The sequence below is a fragment of the Salminus brasiliensis genome, chromosome 5, assembly GCF_030463535.1.
Source record: "Salminus brasiliensis chromosome 5, fSalBra1.hap2, whole genome shotgun sequence".
Lineage (NCBI taxonomy): Eukaryota > Metazoa > Chordata > Actinopteri > Characiformes > Bryconidae > Salminus > Salminus brasiliensis.
In genome coordinates this window covers 26,518,232-26,543,267 of record NC_132882.1, presented here as the reverse complement: position 1 = coordinate 26,543,267, position 25,036 = coordinate 26,518,232, and the positions used below count along the sequence as shown (strand labels likewise).

Genomic DNA, 25,036 nt, shown 5'->3' with positions numbered 1-25,036 from the left:
GATTCAGATCCGAAAAATCTGTAAGTGTTTGTGTCTGTCTTTCCACTGTGAGAAGAAGACAGGTTTGAAAGCTGCTGCTGTTCTCAGTGCAATGGACTGACCACCTCAGAATCCAGGCGATCAAGATCAACAAAAGTGTTTGGGATGACTTGAATGATGATGAGCAGAAAATGCTCAACAAGACTGAGGTGTAAAAAAGGCCCTTTGAGGCACTGAGGCTTCTAGATCTTTGAATTTCTGTGGACAATCTATTCACAGATTTTAGATGATGTTCAGATTTGGGCCCTGTGAGGGCCTTTGTAAAAGCTTGCACCTCTCGAGGTAGTTCATGGTGGATTCCGTGATGTGTTTAGGATCTTGACTACCCTTCTACTCTGCTGTAGGAGCCTCTTTTCATCCTCAGCTAATTTATCTAATTAAATTTGTTTTTATCTCTACCAGTGAAATGTCCCTTGTGCCACTGGCTGCAACACAAGCCCAAAGCATGATCAGTCCTCCCCAGTCGGAGAGGTGATCTTATCATGAAATCCTGTACCCTTTTCCCCCCGTAAACATATATTTGCGCATTGAGGCCATAAAGTTCTGTTTTAACTTCATCCATTAGCCCACAGGAATTGTTTTCAAAGGGCATCATGATTGTTTACATACTCATTTGACAACATTTCCCACAAGTTTTCGGTGGGGATTCCTCCTCTTCCATGAAGGCCCTATTTGTGCAAATGTTGCTGCTCAGTAGAACAGTGTATCATCACTCCAGAGTCTACTAAATCTTCCTGAAAGTTTTTGTGCTCAAATTGAGATTTATAGTTTATGCAGCTTGACCTTCACTTTTCCTGTTCACTGCCATTTCTTAATTGCATTATAAACTGAGGAAATGGCTACCTGAAAATGTTTGTTTGCTATCTTCTCCTGCTATGTGGGCATCAATTATTTTAATTCTCAATGTGCTAATCAGCTGATTAGAGGACTCCATTCCTGATGATTGTTGCGACAAGGTTTGAGGAGTCAAGGCATTTATAAAGCTTCTGAGCAACCAGCTAAGGATCTGAAAAGGAAAAAAAATCACCACAAGGCAGAGAAAGACTATAAGAAGACCACCAAGCATTTTCAGCTTGTAATTTCTACCAGTAATAATAGAATAAATTCTACCAGTAATATCTAGGAATGTTTTAGGAAAAGGCAGTTCAGGGGAGCTGCAAGAAGGAAACTCAAGAGAACTGTTCATAAGCTGAAGGGAGGTAACCCCCCCCCCCCCCCCAAAAAAAAAAAAAAAAAAAAGACTGATAATAACCTGCAGGAAGGTCCAGAGTGATGGTGCACAGAGTTTCTTGCACAAACAAAATCTCCATGGAAGAGTCATGAAAAGGAAACCTTACCTTTGATTAGAAATGTGAAACTGTGGAGCAGAGGAGCATAATAAAGAAAATCATGCCACTGTATGTCAACATTTTAATTCACGTTCACACTTAAACCTTTATTCTTTCCTGTGTATTTGCTGTAAATACTTCAATACTTCATTCCCAGGCAAAAGTGCATGTGTAAAAGGAGCTTTACTGAGTGTTAGCAGTAGTCTTGTGGTGGCTGCTAGTACCCCACTGATGTCTAGATATATCTGGGAGCTTTCGGATAGTTGTCCTGTTTATTGTTCCAGACTGGCAACTGGAAAAATCAATTTGACCGCCAGCCGCTAGTCTTTCCTGACTTTTAATGCCTAAGATGGTCTTGTCGTTCATTTTCTTTTACGTCAACTCAAATGGCCCCTAAAATTACCCCATTTTCCTGTTTTTACTTCTTGGTCTTTGGCTGTTGACAATAGGTAATCAAAAACCTATAGAAATGCATTGTGTCCCTTCACTGATGGTTAATTAGCATACACCTGGATGGCCTCAGTTGTAACCTGTCGTCTGTGATGCCTCCTGTTCTTTTCAGCTATAAGAATGGCTCTTTGACTAGAGAGAGGATCCGTAACGAGTGTGCCGGAGGATCATGGGAAGGTTTCTCCAGCGCCCTGAGGTCTGTCCCTATGGGAAACAATGAAAACATAGGTGACTGTCGTTCCACACCATTTACTCTACATTTAAAAAAACATCAGTAACCCATGAGCGCATTAGAGGAGTGATAATCATGCTTATTTGGTGAATCGCTCTCTGGCTTAATCACAGAGAAACTGGGTCAGATGTATTCATGCGCATCACAGGGATGTCAGGGTCCCATCAAGGAGCCACAGTGAATGAGGGGTGATAAATGAGATAAAACTAATCAACCATAACCTCATGCATTTATTTATTTCTTTTTTCCTTCACATTTTTGTTCAGGTATTTATTTTGATGCAATGGAGATCACACCTCCGGCAGTTGGGGTTCACAGATTTGATCAGCATGACAAACGAGTAGGTACTTGTATAATTGGTATTTGATATTTGGCATGTCCTGATGCAATACAGGGGATCAGGGCCAATCTAGGCATGTTTAAATGGATTGGGTTTGTGAAATCATTGCATATCCATGGTTATTTGACATAAGTAGTCCATAAAACAAACCATCCCCATCATGCACATATAAAAATGTTCCTGGTTACTAAATGAAGCGGTGCTTTTATGATATCCCATTTTAAATCCATAGACATTAATATGGAGTCCCTATTTGCAGCTCTAACTGCAGGTTTACTGAGTCAGCAAAGTGTTGGCTACTTTAATGCGCTATGGCCGCTATGTGCTCAGTACTCACCGCCCTGTAACATTATGTGGTCTGCCACTTCATGGCTAAGTTGCTGTGGTTCCCAAGTTGCTGTGGTTCAGCTTTTCAATAACACCACTCATAGTCGATAGTGGAATACCTAGGGGGTATGAAATTTCACTACACCATTTGACCATATCCTCTACTTGGTGTACTGTCACCAAGTCTCTAGCAGAATCTACTCAGTTGTAGACAGTTTGGATCTTCAAAAAAAATAAGTAGTTTAATAAAATGACTAAATCTGCACTGATAATAGCAAAAGTCTGAAAGGTTTGCATCTGGATATTTGTTTAATATTTAAGCTATTCTGTATTTTGAATCTGCATCGGCTGGTACTCATAAATACAGTACTCAGATTACATCAGGACCTCCCTGGATGAAAGACTATAAAGATATAAATAATATAATAACGAGGCAATGACTGGCTTCATGCATCAGAGGAGACATTGGGGACATTGCTAGTGATAGGGGAGTTCACATTAATGGGGGTAATTGGCCTTTTACATTGGGAAAAAATTGGGTAAAATTAGAAAGAAATGTATTAAGTAAATAATAATAAAAAATAAAAATAAAAAATAAATAAATATTATCTCTTTTTTCCCCCCCAACCATCAGCAGAATATACCACAGTGCACTCCGGCTAAAATTATCCTCTTTGTTATTCTTACCAGAGCAATTCCCATTTCATTAGATCTGTCAGTAGTAGAAGTAGGTTTTCATCAGTAGTTTCTTCACAGCCAGTTATGTCCATATGTTCCCTGCCCGCTGTACTGTGAGTGAACTGCTGGGTAAAAGTTGCCCTTTACCACTGATCTAGGACCGCCCTGCCCTGCCCTAACTGCAACCCTGTCCGATTTCAGACTCAGAGCTGAAAACCGCTCTCAGATCAGTGTGAAAGGGCAGCTTCAATCAACAGTGGGATTTACGGCTGCCTTATAGTGTGAGCTGGGGTCATTGCTGCTGCCCGGCTCATCTGTGGGAACGCCCGGGCAGTGAAAGAGAGCTTTGTGAAGTCAGGAATCAGTCTTTTCTGCTGCATTAAAGCCTGCTTTTGTGCTTCGGCCCTGCACAGGTAGCTACCTTCACCCGGGAGGTGGAAATTCGAGCTCTGGTTGAAGGACAGTTCTTGGCAAAGAGGGTGCATGCCCAAAAGCTGGGCTATAAGATCAGTAAGTGTTCACTCACACTTTATCTCAGCTTCATTTTCTCGTGTGTTATCTCTTTGTGTTGTCTCTCTGCAATTCTCTCTCTCTCTCACTCACTCACTCACTCACTCACTCACTCTCTCTCTCGCTCACTCTTTCTTTCCCCTCACTCCAGTTTTCCTCCAGAGTTTCACTTTGTTTAGCTGCTTTCTTCCTCTTTTCCTCTTCTTTCTTTTATTCTCCCACCTTATTATAAAGCTCCCAAAATCCATCCGTCTGTCTGTGGATCTGTCCGTTCTTTTGCCTCTTTGCCTCTTGTCTCTTCGTCCTTTCGTCTGTGGACCTCTGTGTTTTTGTCTGTCCATCTATCTGTCTGTCTGTGTGTGGATCTGTCTTGTCTGTCATGTCTCTTTGTCTTTATGTTTTGACTGTCTATCTGTTTATTTGTCTTGTATTTCTGTCTGTCTTGTGTCTCTGCCTGTGGGTCTGTCTTGTCTCTCTGTCAGTGGGTCTGTCTTTCCTGTCTGTAACTGTCTTTTCTGTCTGTCTGTCTGTGGATCGGTCTTGTCTGCCATGTCTTGTCTGTCTATCCGTTTATTAGTATTGTATTTCTGTCTATCTATTCTCTGCCTGTGGGACTGTCTTGTCTGCCTGTGGATCTGTCTTGTCTGCATGTGGGTCTGGCCCGTCTGTCTATCTGTGGGTCTGTTTTGTCTCTCTGTCAGTGGGTCTGTCTTTATTGTATGTTGATCTATTTTGTCTGTCTATCTGATTTTGTTTTTTATGTCTGGGTATCTGTTTTTTTATGTCTGTAGACCTGTCTTTTCTGTCTGTTGGACAATTTGTGTCTGTGGATCTGTCTTGTCTATCTTGTCTGTCTTGTCTGTGTGTCTGCCTTGTATATCAGTTTGTTTTTATGTCTTGTCCGTCTGAGGAACTATCAATACATCTGTTTCTCTGTCTTTCTGTCTGTTACAAACACACACAAAACAGGCCTAACAACAATGCACCTGCAGTAGGTGGAACTGTTGGCTGAGGGTAGAGCTCTCAAACGCTGCAGCCTAATGCAGTATAACTCCAGAGCTTTCTGCAGGGAAATTTAAAGCAGCTCAAACCTGCAACCAGTACACTAAACAAAATGGCCTCCTTCACACCCCGTTATTGGCCAACAGTGGGTTTGTTATGCCTACTTTTACTCGTGACTCCCTTGTAAATCCTTGTAAAGCACAGCTGTTACCTTTTCTTCTCATTATATTGTACGTGAGTGTTCGGTTTTCCCCGTCAGTTTTGTTGAAGCAGAAATCACAGTGAGGGTAATTACATTACAAGCAGGGAGGCTTGCTGCCGACAGCCGGCGAAACAAACACACTTTAATTAAAGCGTGATCAGGTGCTGAGAGAGGGGAGTTTGTCCCAGCCTGAGAGAAAATTCCTCTAACTACCAGCTGACCTGCTCACTGTTCGGCTCTGCTGCTGCATCTCTCTCGCTCGCTCACTCTCTCACTCACACACTCTCTCTCTCTAACATTTAGAACCATTCTGCAGCTCCTTCTCACTGACTCCGGGGAAAAAAAGTCTCCCTAAATTACAGTGGGAAGACTGGAGGCAGTCAGTCCCACTGTAACTGTTGCAGGAACTCTCTGCCCCTGTAGCTTTTCTTCCTCAGGCCTATTTCTATCCTTCTTACTGCAGAGGGATAAAATCAGTCCAGAGATGGTGGGCATGATGGGAATGCTTTAGATAGTAATTCAATTACTTTATCATTACAATTTCAATTCATGATTGATTTTATAGTAAAGAAGTCTGTAAATAGCATTTGTATTCAGTGTTTCATACCTTGAACAGTATAACAGTCTTGGTGTTCAGATTTGTGCCTTTTATCAATAATTTATACAGAGTTCTGACCAGAGGAGGATGGGTCCTCCATGTGAGTCTTGGTTCCTCCCGTGGTTTCTTCCTTCAGCACTGAGGGAGTTTCTCCTTGCCATGGTCACGTTTGGCTTGCTCAGCGGGGGTCTTAGATTTTTTTCTGTCTTTTTCTTGTCTTTTTACTATTTTTTTTAGATTTATTGTCTTTTTACTAATTACTGATTCTGTAAAGCTGCTTTGTGACACCAGTTGTAAAAAGTGCTATACAAATTTAATTGGATTTGATTTTTAAAATGATCCTGTATCTTCCCAAAGTAATCAAATCTAAAATGTAAAAACATCTTAAATCTGAGAATTTGTTATGATTCCTCAAGAATTATAATCACATTATTGCCAGTACTACAGTTGTGCTTGAAAGTTTTTGAATGTCCAGAATTTCCAATATTTCTGCTTAAACATGACTTGAACCAAATCAAACAAATTAGACATGATCATTTATTTCTTAAGGGAAATGATCCAGTAGTACATATCTGGGAGGGGCAAACGTATTTAAACCATTGCTTTCAGTATCTGGTTTATTAGTATGATTTACATCAATTTTTGTCATGCATATTTATTAGATATCTCTTCTTTAGCTCAACACAGCTGTTATGTTACATTACTTGGTCGCTGTAATGCAGATGCAGTCTAACTATGGTCTATAAGCAAAACTATTTTTATTTCTTGTTTCTCTTAATAAAGAGTAATAATAAATAATAGAACAAGTAATCAGGGAAAAACCTCTTTCTAAAAATCTCTCCAGCAGAAGGTACAGCAGTGAGGATTTTTTGATCATTTTTTTCATACTGCCACTTTGTCTATTGATTTGTGCTCAGGGTGTTTTGACATTTGAGCTTGCCGCAGGGCTCTTAGCTGGAGCTGGAGCAGATAGCTGAAATCTCTCCCTCCCTCTCTCCCTCTCTCTCTCTCTCTCTCTCCCTCTCTCTCTCAGCTGAAGGTCAGTCAGGCTCTCACAGGAGGATTTAGCTAAAAGTATTGCTCACTAACACCTTATCAATAGTTATCAATAATGCACTCTGTGGTTGAGCAATCTTTTGCGAGTGTATACAAACATCTCAATGATATATTGTACCTTTAGGAAATTAATACAGAAATACAGCCCGGACGGGACAGTTATACACATGTCAGTCAAAGTCTCATGATCGTTTCTGCAGAAGCAGGTCTGTGTCTAATAGGCTGTACAGCCTTTTTATTTTTTAGGAATGCACTGATCACACTTTTTGTGTCCCATTGCTGATTCACTCACTTTAGAATACCCTTGCTGTCATGTAAAAACACTGTCACTATCTCCATTTTGTCTTTGTTTTTTTCACAGCTGTTCTTAACATTTAAACTTTCATGACGAATGGACCAATTAAATTAAGCCAGAATGTCTTGGAATAAAATCTTTTTGCACTGACTTCCATTGAAAGTTAGGATGGGTTCTGCTGGCAATACATGGACAATATACTTCAGTCACTCTGTGTGGAATTTCTTGGGAATGTTCGTCTAAGTGTAAGGTAACATCACCTATTATTACTACATAAAGAAATATATATTCATTATAATTTTTTTTATTTAGCAATTTCTTTGACTCTTTTTGAGTCATGCTGACCAATAGAATTGGTTGTCATGTCTTGTCATATCTTGTCAATATCTAGACCATATAGTAAAGTATTAATTCCATACATATACAGATCAATTTTATTGGAACGCCAAGACAGGGTCACAAGAGCCCAGCCTAACCTAGCATAGTTATTAGCTCTGTACCAATAACATTGTAATTGTTTTTTTTTTTAATATTGTAGTGATTCATAATTAATCAGCTATGATTTTACTTTAGCCGATACATGCTGCTCTATCCATGGACGTCAGCTGTGCTCTTCCAAACTGTACTTTTCCTGGTGCCTCCACTAAGCTAAGGTTCGCTTTTAGCCTTATAACCGCTATAATCTCTCTCCTCTCACTTGCCAAATTAGACTACTCTTTTGTGGACACTGGCACAATAAAAGCCACAGTCCCGACAGCTAGCTAGAATCTAGCGGTAAAGGCCATCTTGGGGAAAGATTGTCTCAGAAAACTGTAGGAATCTGTACAAAACGAAACCCATATTCTCCCAAAGTGACGTTTTTTCTGCATCACAGCTTTGAATAGTCAATAAAATGAGTCAAGACTGTTATTAGTAACAGTTTGTGGGTTTTGGAGTTTTAGTTATGCTGGATTTTCCTTTCAGGGAAGACATGACTACTCCAGGGTATATTTAGGTTATTTAGCTACTCCAAGATAAATTCAATTTTCCATTATAGAGCGCCTTTAAAGCCCTAGAATGAACATTTACTTGATGCTAAAGGTTTTCACAGTCTCACATCTCTATTACAAACATGGTTTTTAATGGAACCAAAAATGGTTCCTCTATGGCTCTACTCAAAGAACCATTTGACACAACACCTTTTTAATGAGTGAAGTCTGTGTAGTCCGTAATCTGTACCAGACACATATATTCTTAAAGTAACCCTCCCAACCCTGAAATTAGGAAAATAGCATCTACACTGAGTGGTGATGGGTTGATTATAATGATGATGATGAAAATAATGACTGCAATTTCCAATGATGAAGGAAAAAAGGTGGATTCAGCCTCATATCCCCTGCTCTATTTCCAGCCTGTCTCTGTGGCCTCCTGATGGGACGTATGTGCTATATATCCCTCTCTTGGTTAAGGGACATTGATTCTCCCTCTCCCCCCTGATGTTTCTGTAAATAATTCACCATGCTCTTTGATCTGCACTAGTCACTCGGTCAGGCATCTCTCTCTCTCTCTTTCTCTGTCTCTCTGTCTTTCTCTCTCTTTCCCTCTCACTCTCTTATCCTCTCCTTATTGACTTCAGCAGCTTTATTGGTGTGACTGTCAAAATTAGAGTGTTGCCAAAGCATTAGGATTAATTGCGGTACTGATGAAGAGAGCACACAGATGAGTACACATACAGTATGTCAGTTTATGTTGGTGCTGCTAGCAGTGTACAAAACACACACAAACCATACAACAAATCGCTGTCAGCTACTCTGAATGTTGGTACACTGCCTGTCGGGTTATTGTAAGATGACATACGCTGTCGCTCACTGGCAGACATGTGGCATCTTCCTCTGATTGGAATGAAATAAATTGTAAAGTGAGCAGTGCGAGTTGTCGACATGCTGCATTTGTGTGTATATTTTAAAGCATTTGGATTTACTGGGAAAGGGCTACGGTCAAAATCTAGACTCAACGTTCAGTGTTTTAGTGCTTCCATCTGACTCAAGTTTACAGATTCTCTGCTTGGTAAAGCGTATTCACTTTGCTGTGATGCAGTTCTTGACAGTGTTGTTTTTTATAGGGCCTAATCATGGGGATGGGCAGTATGACTGAATATGATGGTATCACTATGGTGATTAATTCTGTTACAGTATCTGTCAGGAGTATCAGCAGCAGGAGTACCAACAGCAGCAATCAGTGTATGGGAACCACAAAAACTGTGTAGAAAACCAGAGGTCATGTCGAGTGCGGTCAGGGTTAGACCTCATTTTCCAAGTATGTTTGCTTGTATGCTTGGATTGGCCGTAGGGTTAAGTGGTATCCACTTTTTTCATAGCATTATACCGTCTCAAATTAATATCAGGGTAAACAGTATATCTTGTTGGGAGGGGAAATGAGACCGGTTAGCTAACAGGCTAAACACCACAGCGCAGACCATGTTCCAGCTAACTGGGGCTGAAATCACACAGGTTTAAAGGATAAAGCCTCATATCTGGGAGCACAAAGTCAAGTGAATGGCCTAAGGAGTGTTTTCCACTGTTTTCAGGCGCAGTGGTTTCCTTCCAGGTTTCCTTACTTTGTCTTTCAGTCGAACTTACTGTCGCTACTATATGCAAATATAGTGGGCCAATGCCAGGCGTATGCTGGAGACTGGGATTAAAGCCCCCCAGTATGGAGCTGTGGAGCAGTGGGTCTGTCTCTTTTCAACTCTCCCCAAATTATTGGATGGAGCACTATCCATTATTATGGAGAAGTTGGGCTTGTTGCTGAATGCAATCAAATCCTTAAAACTGTGCTCCAGAATCTTGTAGAAAGCCTTCCCTGGACAGTAGAGACAGTTGCTCCAAGAAAAGCAGGATTAATTCAGTAAAATCAGTACCCCTGATTTTAGAAGAAATAAATGAACAGAGGTCCAAATACTTTTGTCCATATAGTGCATATCTGTTTGGGACATCCCTTTTGCCCACACTTACCATTGTAATATCATTGTAATTTCACCCTAATACTAGCTAATATTACTCTGTCTTTAGAGGATTAACCCCTAAAGATCTATGAGGTGATTTGTGTTGTTTATTCTGTAGATTTCATTTCCCATGTTTCCACAGCAAAGGCCTTTTTCAGATTTGTTCCCACAGGCAAATTGCCTGTTGGAGCTTTGTGCACTTTGCTTGTTGTGTTGTTTTCCTTTGGCTATTCAGTAGGTACTACAGAATTCAGCTTGTAGAGATTCAGTGGTGTGTTTAATTTGAAATGCCAGAGCCAAGGCTAGCACAGACACGGCCAGTGTTGAAGCATGACATGTATAATATCTGCACCGTCTGCCTGTGTATCGCACCGTCACTGACATCTCTGCTAAAAGGAACCACTGACGACATGCTCATTCATAAGAGTGCACATGATGGTCTGGCGATTATGCAGTGACCTGGTGTTACTCACCGCTGGCCTGGTTGGCGTTTTGTGCGTTTTTGTGCGTGTTCTGCGAAGGCTGTGAATGTGTCGACACACACATACACAAACACACTTGGCAGAGAGCAGCGCGGCGCGGGTTTCATAAATATTTGATTAATGCAAATAAGGGTGATCTCAATCGTTCCGTCACTCTGTGTGCGCAGCAGTAGGCTTCTTACGGGAGCTTTCCTCAGAGAAAAGGCAGGAATAATCAGGAATAGCTGGCTTTGTTAGCCTCACTACCCGTCCCTGCCTCCTTCTGTTCACTCGCGTTTTCTGCTCAGAGCAGCCTGGAGTTGCTTAATTCTCTGAGCTTTTGCAGAAGGTTAACTCGGGCCATCCCGGTTGATCCTAGAAGCTTTGAGAAGATCTGAGAAGCTCCTTGTCAGTCTGTGCTGGTTGGCCTGTTTCCAGCATTCGCAATAATTTTGGCATGCACTTTTGCTCATCAGTGGTCAGTTTCTGACCTCAGGACTAACTGCTAATGGACAGTTGTACAGTACCACGCTTAATAAAGTTATTACATAGTGTCACTCAATTCCATACCACTAACATGTTGGCAATATTTCTGTAATCAGAAGAAGCAGTGTTTATTGTTTAAATATTCAATGTGAGAGCGTTGCTCTTTGAAGAAGCCCTGATATTAGCAGCTGTCATCCAATATCTAGGGTCCTATATTAGCGTTATTTAGGCGAGCTGTCAACCGTGCACCGCACAACTTGATTTAGGGCGTGTCAGTATGTCTTTACTATTGTAACGATGGGAAAGGTATGCCTTGCGCAACTCGAAACATGCAAAAGACATGCAATAAGTCTATTAATTAATCACGGGTGTGTTTTGGGCATAGCACGCAATAAAGGAATCAGCGTGTCACTTGCCATTTCCTTTAGAAGACAGGTGCTGTCTAACTTTGGCAGATTGTTATTTCTGTGGCGCAAAGCTAGGGTGTACGCATGTTTGGCTGTACGCATCTGTGTTGACAATCCACTGCCAAGATAGCAATGAACGTCTGACTGTTGGCGTCTGCTTAGGTTGTTTTCAGTCAGTGGCACACCTGTGCTTTCTGTTGCCAAAATAGCAATACACCAGAAAGTTACCTGAAAACACCTCATTTCAAGACCACCACACCCATCGGCATATATATATTCGCAAGCACCTTTGCTATTTAAACAGCGCAGGCAGAAGGCGTAGAGATAACTATTGGCGGGGTGTAAGATAGCGATGAGTATCACGTGTAAGGGTGTAAGAAAGGGCCCCCAGTGTAATCAGTTCTTTGTTAAAGTAAATCAGGTGAGCTGAGCTGTTGGTGGAACTGTCCAAATCCTTCCAGTGTCAGTTCAGCGATCAAACCTGTGTCCCTCTACGTGTACAGGTAGGACTGTACAGGTAGAGTTTATGTCCTTGGGGTTGCAAAAGTATTCTCATGTCTGAAGGGTCTAATTAACCCACCTCTAGCACTAGCAATGCTCCTGATACTAGAAAGGTAAGGACTTAACACAAGTTAGCCAGCCACTACCTTTTTTTGAACCGCCACCAATGCAGCATTGCCAGGTAGCCAACATGCCGGGTCGCTTAGACGTGATGAGGAGACAGAGTTCCATTGATTCTTTATGCCTTAGATAACCCTTTTATATAAATTTACATTTACATTGATCTGGTACAACCTACACTATACTGACAGAATTATTGGGACACATTCTCATTCATTGTTTCTTCTGAAATCAAGGGTATTAAAAATAGTTTATCTTTCTTTTGTTGGAGTCTCTACTGTCCAGGGAAGACATTTACTAGGTTTTAGAGCTTTTAGTGACAAGAGTGTTAGTGAGATTAGGATGTTGGATGATCACCACATCACCTCACCCTTAACCTCCCAGCTTATCCCAGAAGTTTTAAATGGAACCATTTGGATTAATACAGTATTGTGGCCTATTGATGATTTCACAGTAGGTGAATATCTGGACAAGCTGTTTGCAAAAAGATTACTGGTTTGTTGTTTTATTTGAAGTCTGGTATAAATTTTCACTTATCTTCTCCTAATGAGCTGTGGAATAATATTCAGTATGAGTTGTCCAACACAGCTTAAATAAAGCCCTTTCTGTGAACATGTTGAAATCGCCATTGCGGCTGTTGTGTTCCTACATGCAACACTGTATCGATTTCCTTCTCTCAGAAGATGAAAGATGCAAAGGTAAACAGCTTGGTGTGGTCACATGTTTACTTCGCTGCTGTGTCTGTCAATAGTAATAGCCAGGAGATTATTGACAGTGCGCTGGGTGAAGACTGAAACGGTGTCCGCTACCCAAATGTCCTTTTGGATTCTGGATCTCTGGTAATCTGCTCTGGTATTGTTCATAAACAAAAAGCAGTTTTTAGGACCCTCCATGCCTTTGTATGACCTTCAGAATAAGGCATTCAACTGTGCTGCTTCAGATGCTTGAACTTGAACTTGCTCTTTTTCTCCTGTTTACATTATTATTATTATTCTTCCTGGTACAGTAGATTTAGCTCCAGCCCTTCCCCCATCGCCACATCCATTCATCAAAGCCTCGCATCAGCCCTACATTAACGCAGACTTTTATGTTCTCTTCTATTCTTTCTCTCGTTCTTTCTTTCTCTTGCTTTATCCATACTCCTACATGCTAGTGCAGTTGTCATCCCTCTCTCTGTGTAATTATAATTGGTTTTCCTCCCTACTCCGACCTTTGATGTACAGCCTTCATTGATGGTCAATGAAAGAGCGGGAACGAAGCAACAAATCAATCGTGCAAGGCTCAGACTGGATCCATTTCATTCTTATTGGCACCCCAAGGCTACACTCGTCGGCGTGACAGGTTTTAATAGTGCACGCAGGAAGGGGTAGTGCCATGTGGCTGTGCGGGGTGATGATAATGTGCTGCAAGAAGGAGAAAAGCCATTGTGGGCCTCGCTCTCTTTCATGCGGCTCGGGTGGGGAGCGAGGCCGGTGTACAGGGATCACAGTTATGCTTGGATTTGCAGAACCGCAGGGCAAGAAAAGAATGAGCAGCCAGAATGTTGGAGAAATAAGGTGCTTCTTCTGAACCCGGCATCTCTAAACTGATGAGGCCTCTCTAAACCAGAGGTTTGCATGTCCATGCATGCCTCAGTATTTTGGTGCCTGCAGCATTTCTCTCTAGTGGAAGTAAATGTTCTTAAAATTTTATTTCAAGTCAGATTAGACCATTTTTTAATTTTTATTGTTCATTTTGTAAAGGGCAGCTGCTGTCTTTGATTTATGTGAAACATTTGGAGATTTAGGAATTTCTTTACACATCAAAGTATTTTGATACTCCATTTAGAGGAGTTTAGCTGCCATGCAGTGCACTCATTACTGACATTTGATGTTTATTTGTGCATGCACAGCTTGTTTAATCACTATAGGAAAGCATTGGCCAATAGAACAGGATGCTCTGGAGCAGCCATGTCTAAAGTCACCATGTCCAATGCCATGCAGTAGATAGAGGGATATGAAGCCCTGCAGCACTGGGCTGTGGAGCGGTGAATGACTTCTGTAGGGTGCTGGAGCTCCAGACAATGTCTTTGGGATATGTTTGAGTGGCATTTCTGATCTATTACTAATCCATCCATTATTAGTACCTGACCTCATTTGTGCTCTCATGGCCAAATGCCATCAAATTCTGACTGCAGTGTTCCAATATCTAGTGTTAATTGTTACTGCAGCAAAGAGAAAACGAACTCCCTGTTATTACCCAATATCAACTCTGGGGGTGCAGATGTCTATAAACTTTTGGACATAGAGTGTATGTATCTTCCACAAGATGTTGGAAACATTCATGTTGTCTATGCTGACATTCATCGACCCAGGCTGTGTAACTTTCCAGTGTTTGTGAGCCTGTGCCCACTGCATCCTCAGCTTTCTGTTCCTGGCAAAAAGTGGAATCAAGGTCTGAGATCAAAAAGGCATTTCCGCCTGCAGAATTGCCGCTCATGTGATGTTTTTCTTTATTACACCATTTTAAATAAACTGTACAGACTGTTGTGCTTGAAACACTTAAACCAGGCCTTCTGGGATCACAATCACAGAGATCACATTTCCCCTTCATTCTGATAGTTCATGTGTACATTACCTGAAGCCGCTGGCCCGACTTAAAGCAGAATTATGCAATAATTTGTATTTTCTTGCTCATGGGCTCCCCCCACAGTGAAGCAGGTAATTTGTGCTTTGAGCCACCACCAAAGGGCATGCTCCAAACATGCATTTCTGGGTAATCTGAGAGTGTACTGTTGTGGGACAATTATATTACAGGATTTTACAGGATTGTATGACCTGGGTTACACATGCAGCGTTATACAGTACTCACAAGCCTTGTTCTGCCCACTCCACCAAAATTACACAGAGCAGTTAGCAATGTTTCGAGTCCGGAGTGGCAGTGATAGAGATCCTCTTCTCCCAGTTAGTGAAGTCAGTGGAGCATCACAATCATTTTTAAGGTTTTATTTCAAGGTAAAAACGCTGCATAATGTTGCCTTAACTTTCATTTTGGACCATTTCCATTGGTCTATTCATCATGAAATTGTAATTCAAATTCTGAATATACAAATTTAAAGTTGCTGAGTGACATTTAAAATTCAGTTCAGTGATTATATCTAAAAACATATGGTGAATGGATTGATGTAAACAATTACTATATTCATAATGCAATACTAGTATAAAGTAATACATTACTGCTATTAATGGCACCAATTAATGATTAAAGCCTTTTGTCTGCCAGAAAATATCTGAAGAGCTGAGTGGTCTGCTTTATCTGGTAGCAGATTAGTTTTCATACCACTGATGTTTGTCAGGAATGTTGCCCTTCACTTTTGTGGCCCTTATCTCATTACAGTTCTCTTGGTGCTGCTGGTATAGAATAAAGTTTAATTAGCATTTTTAGCCCTTACAAAATATCAGCCAAATCAGTACATCAAACAATACAGGAATAAAATGTGCTCACACACACACACACATGCACGAGGAGTCAGAAGGCTGTACACCTGAGGCACTGGTTTGCATTTGACATTACCGTAATGTATTCTTGTTTTTTTAGTTCCAGGAACGCGCGTGCTGGCGACGGGAGGGGCCTCGTCTAACAAGGACATCCTTCAGGTATGCAACAAAACACTGAAAAAATAGCTTGACAAATACGTGCTTATTTTTTGACCCCGATACAAATTCTGAAAAGCTCAGTTTTGTAGGTTTCCCAGTACTTCCTTTTCACAGGATTGAAAATTACATTCTTTGAACTGTTGTTTTCCATGGAGAAACTCGAACAGCAGGAGTCTGTGTGGGTATGTGTGTGAGTGTGTGTGTGTTTGTTTGTGATTGTTTCTATCCCTGAGGTGCTACCTGAATATAACTCTGCTTGTTTCAGTTTGAAAGCAGTGCACCCTGACCTCACCTGATATTACTCTTCATACATTGAGATGTATGTTTGCATGCTGATGCTGCTGTGCATACTGAAAGAAGGGTGGAGTTCACTGCTGTGATTGAATGCATTTATGTATTCTTTTGTTAGCAGACCGTGGGCTTTAATGCATACATATTTATGAATGTACTGTACATATTTTTGCATGTGCTTTAGAGTGAGATGTGTCCCCAAGCGTATAACGAAGAACACAGATATAAAGTGGCTACAGTGTATTGTTGTTTAAACACTACATTTATTAGCATTCATATCTCATAGGTGAAGTACAGGAGATTTATCACACAGTAAAAAGTAATGGAACTTGGCCCACAGGATATAGACTAGGGATGTGTTGGTACATAGGTCAGGGTACAGTTGGGCTTTGAGTGGTCCAGCAGACTAAGGCACTGAGACTTCACCCAAGGATCGTGCCTCTGGTTCTAGTCCCACATCGTGCTGCCTGCCATCAGCAGCCAGAGCCTGAGTGAGCACAGTTGGCCTCACTCCCTTGGCTCTCCCTCTTCCCGCATAACTTCAATGTGATGTTGATCAGCACAGCCGTTTGCTAGCTGATGCATCAGAACTAAATACCCAGCACTTTCCTCTGAGCGCGGTGGTTGCCTGGGGACATTGCATCTGGGCTCAGTTTACACTTTGGTTTGGACATCACAGTTTATTACAACAGAGAACAGAGAAGCCTATGTCAGATATCAAACATGTTTTGACTAATCCACTTCATCCTATGTTGTTGTAATCCGTGTTGATTGATTGTATTTTTTTTTGTGGCCAAACTTTTTCTCTAAGAGGTCTTCCACCCTGCTCATGAAGAGCTAACTTCAAGCAGGTTTTGAATCCAACCCTAATCCACCTCACCAAATAATTACTACCTTCATAAGTCCATGATTGGCTGCATGAGGCATGTTAGATCTGGGTTGGAGTTGAAACTTGCACATAGTAAGATCACTATAAGAAGGATTGGAGACAACATTCGAACATGGAACTGGGCAGTGTGCACTGGGTAGAGTTTTGGAGAGTGTAAATTCTGGCTTCTGACTGATGATGGTAGTACCTAGTTCCCTGTCCCTGGAATCTTAATTAAACCACCCAGATTCCATCAATGACAAGACAACTACTGTCAAAAGAATTGATATAGCACTTCAGAAGCAGATAACTAGCATGTATCTGAGGTAAACTGTGTGGGCTTGTTCAGTCTTCACTATTTTTATGGTAGTAAGACAGCCATCAAATATGAAAAACAACTAATAACAGTTGCATGTTTTTATGCAGTTGTTAAAAGCTGTAAATTGTGAAAAAAGCACCATTAAACTGCAACACATTATGGCACATATTATATTATCATTATGTTAGAACGACGCCAAGAGGGAAGAAGGAAGGAAGAAAGTGTCACCATCTCAGAAGAAAGATAAAAGGATGAAAGGAGTAAATGTAAATGTTAATGTAGGCTTTAATGTTGTGCTAGTATGAATGAATGTGGCAATTGGGGCATTTTTTTGGGCAAGATTGTTGTGCATTAGCACATTTTCCAATAACTGTGCAACAACTTTGCTATGTTGGTTCCATTCTCCAGCACATTGAGCTAAAACTATGATGAACATCTCTGCAGAGCATCTGCTTTAATAATTAAAGCTTTAATCTGCTTTAAAGGGTGTATAATTCACAGCCCTGTTCCCGAAGAACAATGAGTAACTGCACCATTATCTTTTTAGTTGATTCTTGGTCATTACATTATCAGTTCATATATAACAAAGCATGAAAGAGAGTTTTTGCACAAAGCATCTCTTTGGATAACTTAATTACTGTCAAGCCTACATCAGAAGCAGGGTGGTGTATGCCTGCATGTGGTTACACTTACTATACTCGCAGTGTAGAGTGTAGTTCTATTGCTATTAGAAAGCTTTAGTGCTTAATATGGCAAACTAATTGGCATTATGCGTGTATGTAACCTGCATTCTGACTTTCTGAGGTACAGTTATCTCACCTAAAGAATCTTTCATGGCTATTTCTTTTAAAGGAGTAGTTCAGCAGGATGTCAAGTGATGATAATATAGTATGTGTTCGATCAAATGCAGTCAATCAGCCAAGACATGTTGATTTCTCATGTGTGCTTCTTTAGTTTTCAGGGGGAGATACCAGGCTAATGTTGCTAACAAACACTAGACTGGACAGTGTAATCTCAGTAAACATAGACCAAAATCTGAAATTATTTACTTACAAAATTGTATATTAAATCATAAAATTTTATATTAAATCATAAGATTGTATATAAATCATAAAATGATTTTGTGAAGCTGCATGGATATAGCTTCTTCATATATTTATTTAAATTAGAACTACCTTATCATCGGCATCCAACTGTATTGTTTTGGTTTCTTAGAATAGCTGTCCAACTATTCAACTATGATGAGAATTTGTTTTTTATATAGAAATGAGAGATGGGATTGGTGTCAGTCTAAGGCCAGTGTTTGACAGCAGCGTTAGCCTCGTCTGCTCCTATTCTAAACTAAAGGGACACACAGACTGAACATGTATTGACTGATTGCCAACATCTGGTAAAAAAGTAAAAAATCTAGGTCAAATCATGACTTATTATACTAGTGTTTAATAAACCTCCACGTAGTGTTAAGGTTCTGTACCAGTCAGTTCACTTTCCCAAAACTGAACGTCCAGGCAAAAAAACATTAGACCCTTTTTTAATAATATTTTTTTATTGATAATATCTGATATGTATTTACATGTAAACTTTGATCTTTTCTCAATGTCCCAGGTTCTATCTGATGTTTTCAACGCTCCAGTTTACACTATTGATGTGGCCAACTCTGCTTGTCTGGGAGGTGCCTACAGAGCTATACATGGTAAGATTTTACAGCTACACTGCTACAGCCATATTTAACCAATAAACATATCTGTTAGGATCTTCATAATAAAAGTGTTTACTGCAACTTTTAGCAGCGTAAATGTCAAATTTATAATAACTGGCAAAAAAAGAGTGAGTGACTGCAAATAATGAAAAAATGTGATTCTGATGGACGTACTGTCAATGATGCCGTCAAGTGGTGATTTCAGGTACTCATTACCATTACTATTTTCAAAACAAAAAAAGGCTCAAATAAATGGTGTATCTAATATGTTTCTAAACATATGGATCACTCCCCAGTCCATAACAAACCATATATGAAAATTAAGCAGCATAAACAACACATTGTTGTCTTGATGTCATATTATAAGTATCTGCCTATACAGCCAGTAGCAGTTTAGCGTTTTATTTCATAATTCTTTTAATGAACCATATAGGCACATTAACAAAAATGATTGTAATTGTATTATTATTAGTGTTGTAAATCTATTAAAAAGATGAAATTACATTAATCACAACAATATTCTAAGCAAGCTAGCACATCCTTGAATTTTTGGGCAGGAGAACAAATAAATGTGTAAATACCTAATAAACTGGAGATATCCGTTTGTTTTTCCGTATAATATCTCTAAGTTTTGAGAACTTTTGCCTCGAACATGACCAAGATCAGTTTAATTGAATCAGAAGCTTTAATTGCTTCAATAACTTTTTAAGAGATAAATGGATGGATCAGTCATTGGGCTGGAGAGGGAGATGAGGAAGGGGTAAGGTAATCATGAGATTCTATGAGATTTAATCCATATTTCAGCATAAATAAAGTGTAATCTACCCCCCCGACCTCAGCAGTAGCGACGCTGTAATACGTCACTAGGCTCTGTTAAGACAGAGACTTACGAGTAAGATGATTACAACTTGGTGAGATGATTAATTTGTGTAAAAAAGGTAAACACATACAGTTAGCAGATTAATTGTGTTCGTTAATGTAGCAGATTAATTGTGTTCGTTAACGTGTTAATGTAGTTTTTTTATATAAATTATTATTTAAAAAAAGAAGAGAGGTTGGAAAATGGCTGTATGAGGGTGAATTATGACAAAAATCCACAACATCTCAAGTGGACCTCAGGAAAAAGTACAAGATGCATGTTGGTTATGAGCCTTTTAAAGGTCTCTTTTCCAACCCAACCCACAATGTAAAGTTGTGTTGTCAGTTCAGCTATATCATATTATATACTTTATATGTAAAGCAATGCAAAGCAGTTTGTTATTTGTCAGTACAATCCTTAAAAATGGCCAGTTTTACTTTTTGCAGTGTACCATATGCTCTCCCTTTACTCGGTCGCATATAAGCAGGCACGGTCTAAAGATTAGAAAGCTTGGAACTGAAAGGGCGCTGGTTCAATCCCCTGGACTGGCAGGAGGTGCAGGTTGAGGGTGAAGGAACAGCACTTTCTGCCTTCTCAAAAAATCATGGCGGAAGTACCCTTAAGCGAGGCTCTTAAAACCTAAATCGCTCCCTGGGCACTGAGATGGCTGCCCACCGCTTCAGGTGACCAAGTGTGTGTGTGTTCTCTGCCATGGATGTGTTAAACGTGGAGGTTGAATTCTGTTGTAGTTTCTAATGTGCTTCCTACCAGTGCTTTATCATAACCAGTGCTCTATCATAATTCTGGAGTGACTGTCTGATCCAGACATGCTCATCAATCTGATTACGTTAATATGACATGATGGAGAGAGTCTTTTAAAGCTCTCACTGATCTTGTTTGAGCCACCCCCAGCGTGCTCTCCCAAAACTGCCCGCTCAAATGGAATGCACCCTCCTTCTTAATTGTGGTAATTGAGTTAAGGGCTTTTAAGGAGCTACATTCTTGGGTTAGACTTGTTTGGTTGTTCTTTTTCCATTGAGTTTGGCAGTGTTCTTGCACAAAAAAACGACTAGTTTTTGCCTCTCTTGCCACATAGGTCACGATTTCTTTTTTGAATCCTATGAAACATTCCCAGCATCATGCTTGTGATAATTAAGCAAGACTTGGAGACACTAAACAGATGCGATTCTTTTGCTTGGAAAATGTCACGCCATTTCCGTGGAGACTGCTGATGTATCTGCACTCCTGACCCCCACACTGCCTCCACACTGCACCATTCACTTAAAACTACATCCGTGTTTCTTAGCCCCGGTCGTAGAAGCGCCCTTCCCTGCACATTTTAGTGGACCCACTGCTTTAACACACCCCCTTTGACTCTGAAAGGGCTAATTAATGCGCTGAGTAGCTGGATCATGTGTGTTGGGAGTAGGGAAAGCACTAAAACCTGCAGGCCAAGGAGCAACCCCCTGAGACACCATAGTAACCACTGGGATATCATAGCAACTGCCAAGCAACAACCTGCCAACATCATAGCAACCATTTCCCCCATAGAAATATAAGCAAAAAAAAAAAAAATACAGAATACAAATATACAAATATATATACAGAGATGAAATAGTGCGTGTCTGTGTGTGTGTGTGTGTGTATATATATATATATATATATATATATATATATATATATATATATATATATATGTACATATTTATCTGTATGTGAGTGTATGTGTGAGTTAAAAAGAAATATTTTCATTGTTGTCCGTAGTGTGTTTTCCGTGAGCCATGGTTGTGTATTGTAGTGAGTGAGGGTCCAGAGTCCAGAACTAACAATTCCTTGTTAGTTCCTGCTCTAAAGTACACCTCTGATTCAACTCTTACTCTGTCTTTCTATCTGCATCCATGTGCTCAGTCCATGTTGGAAATCAATAAGTTTTATTTTTTAGCTTTTTCTGCCGGAACTGTTCACAGTTGAGCTAGAGGTTAAGTGTTCTGAGAATAGAGGTATTGTTGCTTGTTAATTCACATTCACATAATTCAAAATTCAGTATGTGAATTCTTACTTTTTAACATGCCACTCACAGTATTCATCCAAAAATATACCATTGAAAAGGCAGGTTTCTGAGGATGCAAATATGATGCCCTATTCCACAATGACCAGAGATAGAATTAGATTCTAGGATGAAATAGTACACAAAAGGACAGCGATCCATACATTTGCGAAGACGTGGCTTGTATAATCTCCATAGAAAACGGCGCCTGTAGAAAGAGACAATCTGGTGCAGCACCACATTATACCTAATGAGAGACATTGGCCACAGGGGTATAAAGCCCCCAAAATTGGGCTGTGGAGCAAAGGAATGATGACGCTCCTTTCCATATCTTTGGGAAGGGTTGGAGTGGTGTTTCAGATCCAGAACTAATGCCCCAACATCAGTACCTGATCTCACTGGTGCTGTTGTGGCTGAATTCAATCAAAACCTCACAGCAGCGTTCCAACATGTAGTGAAAAGGCTTCTCAGAAGAGCAGAGGCTGTTGCCGCAGCAATGCGGAGACAGACACTCTGTTAATACCCACGATTTCAGAAGAAATGCTGGATGGACAGGTGTCCACAAGCTTTTGGTCCTACAGCATGTGTAGACAGCTGTGTTACTTCTTACATAACAACTCATTGTGTCACCCTGAGCGGAACATGTTTTGTACACTGAGCTTCTTCTCTTAACTAGCTTTTTGTCCTTGCCACTGTAGTGTAGGCAGGAAAATGATTATGTACGTTGTGCTGCGCTGACGTACTTTCATCCTGACAAAGGCACCAAACAGTGAGGTGCTGGAACGTTCAACATGTAATAGCGTGTGACTCTGTGGTCGATTAATTCAAACAGCTTCCTGCGAGCTGCAGCGTCTAATGTCCTAATCACCGGTTTCATCAGGCACCCACTCTATAGTGATTCACAGGAGGCCTAACGTTAACGCGTAGTTCTCAGCCTGTGCTTGCTGTGGCCTGAAAGTGCTGACGACCTCAGTGCTGATTAACCTGTCTTTAATGTCAGCCTGCCCAGAGCCACTGGCAAAGAAGGCAGGATCAAAGCCACGTCGTGATGAGCTTGATATTGCAATTTGTGCAGTCTCCATTACGGTTGGATGTATGCAGCAGCATTGAAGCAGAGGGGTTTTCTAGTTTCACAAATTTAGTTTCACTTCTAGTTTCACTTCTGGCTTCTTTTAAGTGCTAGTGTACTCCTTAAATTCAAGGGGTGCATCAAAAATATTGTTCAATATACAGATAAAAATATAGAGGATCAAAAACCTGACGCTGGCCTACAAAGCCAAGAACGGACCAGCCCCTCCATACTTGATGGCAATTGTCAAAAGCCGATCCGCACCAAGAGCCCTTCGAGCTTCAAGTATGGCTCAGCTCGACCCGCCATCCCTCAAAATCCACAGAAGACAAGCGTCCAGGCTTTTTTCTGTCCTGGCACCAAAGTGGTGGAACGAGCTTCCCCTGGGTGTCCGAACGGCCGAGTCGCTCGCTGTCTTCAAACGCAGACTGAAGACCCACCTCTTCCGAGAATACTTGGACGAATAGCGAATACATTTACATTTACGGCATTTAGCAGACGCTCTTATCCAGAGCGACGTACAAGGTTATTCATATTACAGAAAAGGGCCAATGTAGTGTTAGGAGTCTTGCCCAAGGACTCTTATTGGTGTAGCGCAGCATAGTCACCCTGGTCTCCCACATGGTGTTGTAACTCAGTGGCAGGTAGTGGTGTTATCTGTTGCGCCACACCAACCGAATAGAGTACTATGGTCACCTTATTGTATTGTGTTTAGTAATGCCTAAGCTAGAGGTATGTTTTAATTATTAGTCTATTCTAACTAGCTAAGGTTTTCTTGGGTAAATAGCAAAGCACTTTTGTAAGTCACTCTGGATAAGAGCGTCTGCTAAATGCCATAAATGTAAATGTAAATGACTGATGTTCAGACTTCAGGCAAAATGTTGGCTGTTCACATTTGAACATTGATTAGCAATGGCTAGTATTTACTTTTAGCCGCACTTCTATATTCTTTGAAAGTAGCCTTTGCCTTTAGCATCACAAGGAAAAAAAATGTCTATAAAAGTATATCAAACCTGACAAAGCTTGATTTTATTCAAGTTCGGTTTACTTATCAAATCTGATTCAAATCAGGTATTTTCATATGCCAATCATATGCCTGAACTGACTCTCACGTGCACAAAGGAACAGTGGATTTCCTTGCTTGTTTTCGTAGTGGAGGACTAAGAAAGGAAGCTCGGCTGCTGTGAACAAGAATGCTAGCGTTGTAGACTGTATGAAAGACCTGATCTGTCTAAAGAAACTCCTTTGACTCTTTTTTGTTCAAAATACTCTTGAAGTAAACCTGCGTTTGAGTATCTAGTACTTTGATATCTTTTGTTAGTCAGTGCTGTGCTGATCTGTTTACACCGCACACACATTGCTGTAAAGAGTCTGTTACCCCCTCACATGAAAGTATAATGAAGATTGACGTAAAAGTCGCATTCATTCTCATCTAGTTGTTTAGACCAAACCTATTTTTACAGCTTCAGCTGTTCTTTTGGGCAAAAAGCGTCACTCTCCAGATTCATCCCTTAGACTTATACTGAGGCTTCATTTATCACTCCAAAGAATGTGTTCCTACTGCACTGAGTCCAGTGGCGGTATGCTTTACACCACTCCAGCAAGTGCCAGGTTGACAGATTTTTATGTTCGCTGCACTTCAGAATGTGGGGTCTATGGGCCTACCACTTTTCGGCTGAGCTATTGTTGCTGACGATTCCACTTCACAATAACAGCACTTACGCTTGACCAGAGCAGCTCTAGCTTTGACAAATTCACTTGTTAGAAAGGTGGCGTCCTATGAATGTGCCAAGTTGAAAGTCACTGAGCTCTTACGCTTCTACTGCCAGCGTTTACCTGTGGACAGTATAGATGTATGCTTGAATGCGCATGTTGAAAAGGGTGTTGCTCATTCATTAGAAGGAATGTCCACATGCTATTGAATTGTTAATTGCAATCTGAAGCCTCAAGTAAATTAAATACTGTGTGACAGTATATTTGGCCCGGCATTAAATACAAATTATGTTCACAATCTCAGCTGCTTTATCAATACACAAACCCTCAGGTGAATGGCGCATCAACTTAATCATCCCTTTGCTTTCTTATTGCCTCATTTCCCATCTGACCTTATCATAAGCCTGTTATATAGAGGAGAGATGAGGCACAACTTAAAGTTGTTGAGCTAGGTTGGACCCAGCCATCATTAAGTGGCCTCTCATGAACAATAGAGGATGGTTGGTATTCTGGTCGATGCA

At 40.6% G+C, this 25,036-nt stretch overlaps 1 protein-coding gene across 1 annotated transcript in view; it reads left to right on the top strand.

Moving 5' to 3' along the window:
- Nucleotides 1-25,036, top strand: part of xylb (xylulokinase homolog (H. influenzae)) — a 69,854-nt gene that overhangs the window by 21,183 nt on the left and 23,635 nt on the right. Inside the window, exons 13-17 of the mRNA XM_072678889.1 lie at nucleotides 1,930-2,045; nucleotides 2,316-2,393; nucleotides 3,812-3,904; nucleotides 15,592-15,650; nucleotides 18,734-18,821. Coding sequence (XP_072534990.1) covers nucleotides 1,930-2,045; nucleotides 2,316-2,393; nucleotides 3,812-3,904; nucleotides 15,592-15,650; nucleotides 18,734-18,821 — 434 coding nt within the window. The remainder of the gene's footprint in view (nucleotides 1-1,929; nucleotides 2,046-2,315; nucleotides 2,394-3,811; nucleotides 3,905-15,591; nucleotides 15,651-18,733; nucleotides 18,822-25,036) is intronic.